The sequence below is a fragment of the Oncorhynchus nerka genome, linkage group LG15, assembly GCF_034236695.1.
Source record: "Oncorhynchus nerka isolate Pitt River linkage group LG15, Oner_Uvic_2.0, whole genome shotgun sequence".
Lineage (NCBI taxonomy): Eukaryota > Metazoa > Chordata > Actinopteri > Salmoniformes > Salmonidae > Oncorhynchus > Oncorhynchus nerka.
In genome coordinates, this window is record NC_088410.1 from 14,909,338 (window position 1) to 14,921,856 (window position 12,519).

General features: G+C 42.2%; 1 protein-coding gene across 1 annotated transcript in view; it reads right to left on the bottom strand.

Moving 5' to 3' along the window:
* Positions 1-1,088: 1,088 nt before the first annotated feature.
* Positions 1,089-12,519, bottom strand: part of LOC115122334 (pancreatic secretory granule membrane major glycoprotein GP2-like) — a 54,908-nt gene continuing 43,477 nt past the window's right edge. The window contains exons 6-9 of the mRNA XM_065001070.1: positions 2,796-3,041; positions 2,415-2,574; positions 1,692-1,767; positions 1,089-1,562 (exon numbers count right to left, since the gene is read on the bottom strand). Coding sequence (XP_064857142.1) covers positions 1,543-1,562; positions 1,692-1,767; positions 2,415-2,574; positions 2,796-3,041 — 502 coding nt within the window. The 3' untranslated portion in view covers positions 1,089-1,542. The remainder of the gene's footprint in view (positions 1,563-1,691; positions 1,768-2,414; positions 2,575-2,795; positions 3,042-12,519) is intronic.

Genomic DNA, 12,519 nt, shown 5'->3' on the forward strand with positions numbered 1-12,519 from the left:
ATCACCATTGAAAGAACAGGAGCATAACACAAGTGTTCTTGGAAGATCACCATTGAAAGAACAGGAGCATAACACAAGTGTTCTTGGAAGATCACCATTGAAAGAACAGGAGCATAACACAAGTGTTCTTGGAAGATCACCATTGAAAGAACAGGAGCATAACACAAGTGTTCTTGGAAGATCACCATTGAAAGAACAGGAGCATAACACAAGTGTTCTTGGATGATCACCTTTGAAAGAACAGGAGCATAACACAAGTGTTCTTGGAAGATCACCATTGAAAGAACAGGAGCATAACACAAGTGTTCTTGGAAGATCACCATTGAAAGAACAGGAGCATAACACAAGTGTTCTTGGATGATCACCTTTGAAAGAACAGGAGCATAACACAAGTGTTCTTGGAAGATCACCATTGAAAGAACAGGAGCATAACACAAGTGTTCTTGGATGATCACCTTTGAAAGAACAGGAGCATAACACAAGTGTTCTTGGAAGATCACCATTGAAAGAACAGGAGCATAACACAAGTGTTCTTGGAAGATCACCATTGAAAGAACAGGAGCATAACACAAGTGTTCTTGGAAGATCACCATTGAAAGAACAGGAGCATAACACAAGTGTTCTTGGAAGATCACCATTGAAAGAACAGGAGCATAACACAAGTGTTCTTGGAAGATCACCTTTGAAAGAACAGGAGCATAACACAAGTGCGCATTTTGGAACACAGTCAATGTTTTTAACACGTTTTAACTTTTGATGATGTCATCGGGTATAACTTTTTAACTTTATATTTGTTTCTACAACTTAAAGAAATGCGCCATTTTCACATATAGACAATGTGCTGTCAATAATGAAAATGATGAAGAGATTTTCCTTTTAATTAATTAATTGCTTAATTCATTGGAATTTCCTCTTTGTAAGTCTGCTGTTGTGTTGTGATGATGCAGACTTCTACCAGTGTTTCTGGGGTAATACTGACACCTGCCGGTTCATCATTGTCTTGACTGATCCCAAAGAGAAAGAACTAAGCTATAGCAATAGTACACTACATGCCCAGTACATTATTCATACATTAATACATTTATACATATATTTATCATTTATATTTTATTAACACTATTAAATTGCTGCACATACAAAGCATTTTAGAGCAATAGGATGAAATGATATTATAGCTGCAGTTTAAACTAGAAAAGGGAGATGTTTGTGTTGATATAATCCCAACTAGATGTCCATGTATTTTTACGTTACAAACATTAGTGACCAGCACATACACTTTCTGGCCTCAAACCTTAGTTAAAGGTTCAACAATGAATTTGTGTTGGTTCAAATATAAATATTTTACTAATCATTCTAGAAATACGAGAAATATAAAAATATCCTTAAAATATCATTATTTATAACTGGATGTATGTAAGATATTAAATATGAAATGGCCTGGTTTAGGACATAAATGATGTATAGGTGAGACAGGTTTATGAACTTTACATAAATTATTTAGATACTGGATTCATTGTTTAGGATACAGGAAGCATGACAAGTTCAATCTTCATATTGGGACCCTGAAAGTCAAAAACAAATACAGTGTTATTTAGTTACCTGAGTGTCCATCACTGACATCAACATCATTAGTTTAATTGACATCTATTCACTTACTGGTTTTGATTGCTAACTTATGATGTCGTACTCACAGGTGATTGGTCCGATGGTGACGGGTTCGAGGGGGACAGAGGGGGTGACAGAGCGGTATTTCCTTTTGGTGCACACCTGTGGAGAGAGACGAGAAGGAGTCAGAGAGATCAGATACTGAGACAGAGAGACGAGAGAGAGTCAGAGAGACCAGACACTGAGACAGAGAGACGGGAAGGAGTCAGAGAGACCAGACACGGAGACAGAGAGAGTCAAAGAGACCAGACACTGAGACAGAGAGACGGGAAGGAGTCAGAGAGACCAGACACTGAGACAGAGTGACGAGAAGGAGTCAGAGAGACCAGACACTGAGACAGAGAGACGGGAAGGAGTCAGAGAGACCAGACACTGAGACAGAGAGAAGAGAAGGAGTCAGAGAGACCAGACACTGAGACAGAGAGACGAGGAGGAGTCAGAGAGACCAGACACCGAGACAGAGAAACGGGAAGGAGTCAGAGAGACCAGACACTGAGACAGAGAGACGAGAAGGAGTCAGAGAGACCAGACATTGAGACAGAGAGACGAGAAGGAGTCAGAGAGACCAGACACTGAGACAGAGAGACGGGAAGGAGTCAGAGAGACCAGACACTGAGACAGGGAGACCAGAGAGACTCAGAAACCACCACACACAAACTGAGTGAGACCAGAGAGAGACCACAGACTGAGTGAGACCAGAGAGAGACCAGACAGAGTGGATGAGTCAGCGGGAAAGATGCAGGACTCACTGGAGTGCAGGAGGAGCTCCTCTGGTCACACAGGCTGAGTCTGCAGTGCAGGAAGACGTCCCGGTAGTCCCCCTGGTACAGGAACAGCAGAGCAGAGAAGCGAGCCCTGAGAGACGAGCCGCTCTCCTCCACCCTCACCTGACGGAATTCAGTCGGACATCTAGGAAACAGGGAGGGTCATGGGTTTAGGTTAGATAACGCAACAAAAAATACACAAACATTAGGGTTCGGTTCCCAGACACAGAATGAGCCTGATCCTGGAGTTTAAAGCAATGGAGAAACTCCATGTAAAGTGTTAGTCCAGGACCAGACTTAATCTGTGTCTGAGAAAACCTCCTCCATATGTTCCTTGAGTATAAACCAAGACACCTGCACACATACTTGTTCTGAATGATGTAGTATCGCATGATGTCTTTAGGGTCGGGGGATTGCGTGGCATAGCAGTCCTCCAGAACGACCACGAAACGCTCCGTCTCGGACTCCTCTACTGACACGCCCACGTGCAGCACGGAACCCACCGGCAAGGTGACTCCGCCCGCTGGGTAAGCCTTTGTGAAGTCGTCGCTGTGGTACAGAGTCATGTTGGAGCCCACTCTGGAGCCCTTACCGACTTTGGAACCCTTCAGCCTGTCAAATGGGCCAATAGGAGATTTGGTTTTGTTAGATTCCAAATAAACAGAGTAAAAAACTCACGGACGTTTAGTAAAGCTGAAACCAAGTTAATTCACCCACTGGGTCATACAGCAGCATAAGGCAATGACATGTTTCCACCAGTGGTAGTATATAGACCCCAATGTGGATGGAGCATCCTCCTTCCCTCTAAACATGACATGTTTCCACCAGTGGTAGTATATATATAGACCCCAATGTGGGTGGAGCATCCTCCTTCCCTCTAAACATGACATGTTTCCACCAGTGGTAGTATATATATAGACCCCAATGTGGATGGAGCATCCTCCTTCCCTCTAAACATGACATGTTTATTGCTGGGCAGGAAGTGAAGTGATGCAGGCAATAAACTGTTCCTTCTCCCAATGTGACCTGACCTCCATTCCTCACTAACCCACATCTCTCCATCCTTATCAGTTCCTGCAACCATGTGATTGCCTCTCCTTTACTCAAAACATTCCAAGCTTAACTGCCTCCACCACAAACATTCCTCCTACAGATAACCATTAACATCTGGTGTAGAAACCTGACCATAGTATTCAATATTTGAGGTTTAGGAGTCAGAACCCATCAGTATAGTTTTAGCACTGTTACACAGCCAGCTTCAGCTACATACTGTATCTTGGAGGAACAACCAGAACAACCAGTACTGTGATGAGTGAGTGGACAGATGCCACGACCGTCGTATGAATAATTGGACCAAGGCGCAGCGTGAGTAGAGTTCCACATTTTAACCATAGTGAAACTTCCAAAACAACAAAGACATAACGATCGTGAAATACGTAGCGCACAGAGACACTCATACAAAACCATATCCCACATCGCAGGTGGGAAAAAGGACACACTAAGTATGATCCCCAATTAGAGGTAACGATTATCAGCTGCCTCCAACTGGGAACCATACACACACCAACATAGAAATATAATACCTAGAAACACCCCTAGTCACGCCCTGGCCTATTACACCATAGAGAACCTAGAGGGCTCTCTATGGTCAGGGTGTGACAACAGAGGAGGTGATAAACTCTTAACTAGTTATCTAAAGGATCATCAAGAACCACAGGTTTAGAGTATAAACTGTCTACGCATTAACAGAATACTGACAGTCTGACATGTGTTAGCCTGCATTAACAGAATACTGACAGTCTGACATGTGTTAGCCTGCATTAACAGAATACTGACAGCTTGACATGTGTTAGCCTGCATTAACAGAATACTGACAGCTTGACATGTGTTAGCCTGCATTGTACAGAATACTGACAGCTTGACATGTGTTAGCCTGCATTAACAGAATACTGACAGCTTGACATGTGTTAGCCTGCATTAACAGAATACTGACAGCTTGACATGTGTTAGCCTGCATTGTACAGAATACTGACAGCTTGACATGTGTTAGCCTGCATTAACAGAATACTGACAGCTTGACATGTGTTAGCCTGCATTAACAGGATACTGACAGCTTGACATGTGTTAGCCTGCATTGTACAGAATACTGACAGCTTGACATGTGTTAGCCTGCATTGTACAGAATACTGACAGCTTGACATGTGTTAGCCTGCATTAACAGAATACTGACAGCTTGACATGTGTTAGCCTGCATTAACAGAATACTGACAGCTTGACATGTGTTAGCCTGCATTGTACAGAATACTGACAGTCTGACATGTGTTAGCCTGCATTAACAGAATACTGACAGCTTGACATGTGTTAGCCTGCATTGTACAGAATACTGACAGTCTGACATGTGTTAGCCTGCATTGTACAGAATACTGACAGCTTGACATGTGTTAGCCTGCATTGTACAGAATACTGACAGCTTGACATGTGTTAGCCTGCATTAACAGAATACTGACAGCTTGACATGTGTTAGCCTGCATTAACAGAATACTGACAGCTTGACATGTGTTAGCCTGCATTAACAGGATACTGACAGCTTGACATGTGTTAGCCTGCATTGTACAGAATACTGACAGCTTGACATGTGTTAGCCTGCATTGTACAGAATACTGACAGCTTGACATGTGTTAGCCTGCATTGTACAGAATACTGACAGCTTGACATGTGTTAGCCTGCATTAACAGAATACTGACAGCTTGACATGTGTTAGCCTGCATTGTACAGAATACTGACAGCTTGACATGTGTTAGCCTGCATTGTACAGAATACTGACAGCTTGACATGTGTTAGCCTGCATTAACAGAATATTGACAGCTTGACATGTGTTAGCCTGCATTGTACAGAATACTGACAGTCTGACATGTGTTAGCCTGCATTGTACAGAATACTGACAGCTTGACATGTGTTAGCCTACATTGTACAGAATACTGACAGCTTGACATGTGTTAGCCTGCATTGTACAGAATACTGACAGCTTGACATGTGTTAGCCTGCATTGTACAGAATACTGACAGCTTGACATGTGTTAGCCTGCATTGTACAGAATACTGACAGCTTGACATGTGTTAGCCTGCATTGTACAGAATACTGACAGTCTGACATGTGTTAGCCTGCATTGTACAGAATACTGACAGCTTGACATGTGTTAGCCTACATTGTACAGAATACTGACAGCTTGACATGTGTTAGCCTGCATTGTACAGAATACTGACAGCTTGACATGTGTTAGCCTGCATTAACAGAATACTGACAGCTTGACATGTGTTAGCCTGCATTGTACAGAATACTGACAGCTTGACATGTGTTAGCCTGCATTAACAGAATACTGACAGCTTGACATGTGTTAGCCTGCATTGTACAGAATACTGACAGCTTGACATGTGTTAGCCTGCATTGTACAGAATACTGACAGCTTGACATGTGTTAGCCTGCATTAACAGAATACTGACAGCTTGACATGTTAGCCTGCATTGTACAGAATACTGACAGTCTGACATGTGTTAGCCTACATTGTACAGAATACTGACAGCTTGACATGTGTTAGCCTGCATTGTACAGAATACTGACAGCTTGACATGTGTTAGCCTGCATTAACAGAATACTGACAGCTTGACATGTGTTAGCCTGCATTGTACAGAATACTGACAGCTTGACATGTGTTAGCCTGCATTAACAGGATACTGACAGCTTGACATGTGTTAGCCTGCATTGTACAGAATACTGACAGTCTGACATGTGTTAGCCTGCATTGTACAGAATACTGACAGCTTGACATGTGTTAGCCTGCATTAACATAATACTGACAGCTTGACATGTGTTAGCCTGCATTAACAGAATACTGACAGCTTGACATGTGTTAGCCTGCATTGTACAGAATACTGACAGCTTGACATGTGTTAGCCTGCATTAACAGAATACTGACAGCTTGACATGTGTTAGCCTGCATTAACAGAATACTGACAGCTTGACATGTGTTAGCCTGCATTGTACAGAATACTGACAGCTTGACATGTGTTAGCCTGCATTAACAGAATACTGACAGCTTGACATGTGTTAGCCTGCATTGTACAGAATACTGACAGCTTGACATGTGTTAGCCTGCATTAACAGAATACTGACAGCTTGACATGTGTTAGCCTGCATTAACAGAATATTGACAGCTTGACATGTGTTAGCCTGCATTGTACAGAATACTGACAGTCTGACATGTGTTAGCCTGCATTGTACAGAATACTGACAGCTTGACATGTGTTAGACATTGTACAGAATACTGACAGCTTGACATGTGTTAGCCTGCATTGTACAGAATACTGACAGCTTGACATGTGTTAGCCTGCATTGTACAGAATACTGACAGCTTGAGCCTGCATTAACAGAATACTGACAGCTTGACATGTGTTAGCCTGCATTGTACAGAATACTGACAGCTTGACATGTGTTAGCCTGCATTGTACAGAATACTGACAGCTTGACATGTGTTAGCCTGCATTGTACAGAATACTGACAGTCTGACATGTGTTAGCCTGCATTGTACAGAATACTGACAGCTTGACATGTGTTAGCCTACATTGTACAGAATACTGACAGCTTGACATGTGTTAGCCTGCATTGTACAGAATACTGACAGCTTGACATGTGTTAGCCTGCATTAACAGAATACTGACAGCTTGACATGTGTTAGCCTGCATTGTACAGAATACTGACAGCTTGACATGTGTTAGCCTGCATTAACAGAATACTGACAGCTTGACATGTGTTAGCCTGCATTGTACAGAATACTGACAGCTTGACATGTGTTAGCCTGCATTGTACAGAATACTGACAGCTTGACATGTGTTAGCCTGCATTAACAGAATACTGACAGCTTGACATGTGTTAGCCTGCATTGTACAGAATACTGACAGTCTGACATGTGTTAGCCTACATTGTACAGAATACTGACAGCTTGACATGTGTTAGCCTGCATTGTACAGAATACTGACAGCTTGACATGTGTTAGCCTGCATTAACAGAATACTGACAGCTTGACATGTGTTAGCCTGCATTGTACAGAATACTGACAGCTTGACATGTGTTAGCCTGCATTAACAGGATACTGACAGCTTGACATGTGTTAGCCTGCATTGTACAGAATACTGACAGTCTGACATGTGTTAGCCTGCATTGTACAGAATACTGACAGCTTGACATGTGTTAGCCTGCATTGTACAGAATACTGACAGCTTGACATGTGTTAGCCTGCATTAACATAATACTGACAGCTTGACATGTGTTAGCCTGCATTAACAGAATACTGACAGCTTGACATGTGTTAGCCTGCATTGTACAGAATACTGACAGCTTGACATGTGTTAGCCTGCATTAACAGAATACTGACAGCTTGACATGTGTTAGCCTGCATTAACAGAATATTGACAGCTTGACATGTGTTAGCCTGCATTGTACAGAATACTGACAGTCTGACATGTGTTAGCCTGCATTGTACAGAATACTGACAGCTTGACATGTGTTAGCCTACATTGTACAGAATACTGACAGCTTGACATGTGTTAGCCTGCATTGTACAGAATACTGACAGCTTGACATGTGTTAGCCTGCATTGTACAGAATACTGACAGCTTGACATGTGTTAGCCTGCATTAACAGAATACTGACAGCTTGACATGTGTTAGCCTGCATTGTACAGAATACTGACAGCTTGACATGTGTTAGCCTGCATTGTACAGAATACTGACAGCTTGACATGTGTTAGCCTGCATTGTACAGAATACTGACAGTCTGACATGTGTTAGCCTGCATTGTACAGAATACTGACAGCTTGACATGTGTTAGCCTACATTGTACAGAATACTGACAGCTTGACATGTGTTAGCCTGCATTGTACAGAATACTGACAGCTTGACATGTGTTAGCCTGCATTAACAGAATACTGACAGCTTGACATGTGTTAGCCTGCATTGTACAGAATACTGACAGCTTGACATGTGTTAGCCTGCATTAACAGAATACTGACAGCTTGACATGTGTTAGCCTGCATTGTACAGAATACTGACAGCTTGACATGTGTTAGCCTGCATTGTACAGAATACTGACAGCTTGACATGTGTTAGCCTGCATTAACAGAATACTGACAGCTTGACATGTGTTAGCCTGCATTGTACAGAATACTGACAGTCTGACATGTGTTAGCCTACATTGTACAGAATACTGACAGCTTGACATGTGTTAGCCTGCATTGTACAGAATACTGACAGCTTGACATGTGTTAGCCTGCATTAACAGAATACTGACAGCTTGACATGTGTTAGCCTGCATTGTACAGAATACTGACAGCTTGACATGTGTTAGCCTGCATTAACAGGATACTGACAGCTTGACATGTGTTAGCCTGCATTGTACAGAATACTGACAGTCTGACATGTGTTAGCCTGCATTGTACAGAATACTGACAGCTTGACATGTGTTAGCCTGCATTAACATAATACTGACAGCTTGACATGTGTTAGCCTGCATTAACAGAATACTGACAGCTTGACATGTGTTAGCCTGCATTGTACAGAATACTGACAGCTTGACATGTGTTAGCCTGCATTAACAGAATACTGACAGCTTGACATGTGTTAGCCTGCATTAACAGAATACTGACAGCTTGACATGTGTTAGCCTGCATTGTACAGAATACTGACAGCTTGACATGTGTTAGCCTGCATTAACAGAATACTGACAGCTTGACATGTGTTAGCCTGCATTGTACAGAATACTGACAGCTTGACATGTGTTAGCCTGCATTAACAGGATACTGACAGCTTGACATGTGTTAGCCTGCATTGTACAGAATACTGACAGTCTGACATGTGTTAGCCTGCATTGTACAGAATACTGACAGCTTGACATGTGTTAGCCTGCATTGTACAGAATACTGACAGCTTGACATGTGTTAGCCTGCATTAACATAATACTGACAGCTTGACATGTGTTAGCCTGCATTGTACAGAATACTGACAGCTTGACATGTGTTAGCCTGCATTAACAGAATACTGACAGCTTGACATGTGTTAGCCTGCATTAACAGAATACTGACAGCTTGACATGTGTTAGCCTGCATTGTACAGAATACTGACAGTCTGACATGTGTTAGCCTGCATTAACAGAATACTGACAGCTTGACATGTGTTAGCCTGCATTGTACAGAATACTGACAGTCTGACATGTGTTAGCCTGCATTAACAGAATACTGACAGCTTGACATGTGTTAGCCTACATTGTACAGAATACTGACAGTCTGACATGTGTTAGCCTGCATTGTACAGAATACTGACAGCTTGACATGTGTTAGCCTGCATTAACAGAATACTGACAGCTTGACATGTGTTAGCCTGCATTAACAGAATACTGACAGCTTGACATGTGTTAGCCTGCATTGTACAGAATACTGACAGTCTGACATGTGTTAGCCTGCATTGTACAGAATACTGACAGCTTGACATGTGTTAGCCTGCATTAACAGAATACTGACAGCTTGACATGTGTTAGCCTGCATTAACAGAATACTGACAGCTTGACATGTGTTAGCCTGCATTGTACAGAATACTGACAGCTTGACATGTGTTAGCCTGCATTAACAGAATACTGACAGCTTGACATGTGTTAGCCTGCATTGTACAGAATACTGACAGCTTGACATGTGTTAGCCTGCATTAACAGAATACTGACAGCTTGACATGTGTTAGCCTGCATTAACAGAATACTGACAGTCTGACATGTGTTAGCCTGCATTAACAGAATACTGACAGCTTGACATGTGTTAGCCTACATTGTACAGAATACTGACAGCTTGACATGTGTTAGCCTGCATTAACAGAATACTGACAGCTTGACATGTGTTAGCCTGCATTAACAGAATACTGACAGCTTGACATGTGTTAGCCTGCATTGTACAGAATACTGACAGTCTGACATGTGTTAGCCTGCATTAACAGAATACTGACAGCTTGACATGTGTTAGCCTGCATTGTACAGAATACTGACAGCTTGACATGTGTTAGCCTGCATTGTACAGAATACTGACAGCTTGACATGTGTTAGCCTGCATTAACAGAATACTGACAGCTTGACATGTTAGCCTGCATTAACAGAATACTGACCTTGACATGTGTTAGCCTGCATTGTACAGAATACTGACAGCTGACATGTGTTAGCCTGCATACAGAATACTGACAGCTTGACATGTGTTAGCCTGCATTAACAGAATACTGACAGCTTGACATGTGTTAGCCTGCATTAACAGAATACTGACAGTCTGACATGTGTTAGCCTGCATTAACAGAATACTGACAGCTTGACATGTGTTAGCCTGCATTGTACAGAATACTGACAGCTTGACATGTGTTAGCCTGCATTAACAGAATACTGACAGCTTGACATGTGTTAGCCTGCATTAACAGAATACTGACAGCTTGACATGTGTTAGCCTGCATTGTACAGAATACTGACAGTCTGACATGTGTTAGCCTGCATTAACAGAATACTGACAGCTTGACATGTGTTAGCCTGCATTGTACAGAATACTGACAGCTTGACATGTGTTAGCCTGCATTGTACAGAATACTGACAGCTTGACATGTGTTAGCCTGCATTGTACAGAATACTGACAGTCTGACATGTGTTAGCCTGCATTGTACAGAATACTGACAGCTTGACATGTGTTAGCCTACATTGTACAGAATACTGACAGCTTGACATGTGTTAGCCTGCATTAACAGAATACTGACAGCTTGACATGTGTTAGCCTGCATTAACAGAATACTGACAGCTTGACATGTGTTAGCCTGCATTGTACAGAATACTGACAGCTTGACATGTGTTAGCCTGCATTAACAGAATACTGACAGCTTGACATGTGTTAGCCTGCATTGTACAGAATACTGACAGCTTGACATGTGTTAGCCTGCATTAACAGAATACTGACAGCTTGACATGTGTTAGCCTGCATTGTACAGAATACTGACAGTCTGACATGTGTTAGCCTACATTGTACAGAATACTGACAGCTTGACATGTGTTAGCCTGCATTGTACAGAATACTGACAGCTTGACATGTGTTAGCCTGCATTAACAGAATACTGACAGCTTGACATGTGTTAGCCTGCATTGTACAGAATACTGACAGCTTGACATGTGTTAGCCTGCATTAACAGGATACTGACAGCTTGACATGTGTTAGCCTGCATTGTACAGAATACTGACAGTCTGACATGTGTTAGCCTGCATTGTACAGAATGCTGACAGCTTGACATGTGTTAGCCTGCATTGTACAGAATACTGACAGCTTGACATGTGTTAGCCTGCATTAACATAATACTGACAGCTTGACATGTGTTAGCCTGCATTAACAGAATACTGACAGCTTGACATGTGTTAGCCTGCATTAACAGAATACTGACAGCTTGACATGTGTTAGCCTGCATTAACAGAATACTGACAGCTTGACATGTGTTAGCCTGCATTGTACAGAATACTGACAGTCTGACATGTGTTAGCCTGCATTAACAGAATACTGACAGCTTGACATGTGTTAGCCTGCATTGTACAGAATACTGACAGTCTGACATGTGTTAGCCTGCATTAACAGAATACTGACAGCTTGACATGTGTTAGCCTACATTGTACAGAATACTGACAGTCTGACATGTGTTAGCCTGCATTGTACAGAATACTGACAGCTTGACATGTGTTAGCCTGCATTAACAGAATACTGACAGCTTGACATGTGTTAGCCTGCATTAACAGAATACTGACAGCTTGACATGTGTTAGCCTGCATTGTACAGAATACTGACAGTCTGACATGTGTTAGCCTGCATTGTACAGAATACTGACAGCTTGACATGTGTTAGCCTGCATTAACAGAATACTGACAGCTTGACATGTGTTAGCCTGCATTAACAGAATACTGACAGCTTGACATGTGTTAGCCTGCATTGTACAGAATACTGACAGCTTGACATGTGTTAGCCTGCATTAACAGAATACTGACAGCT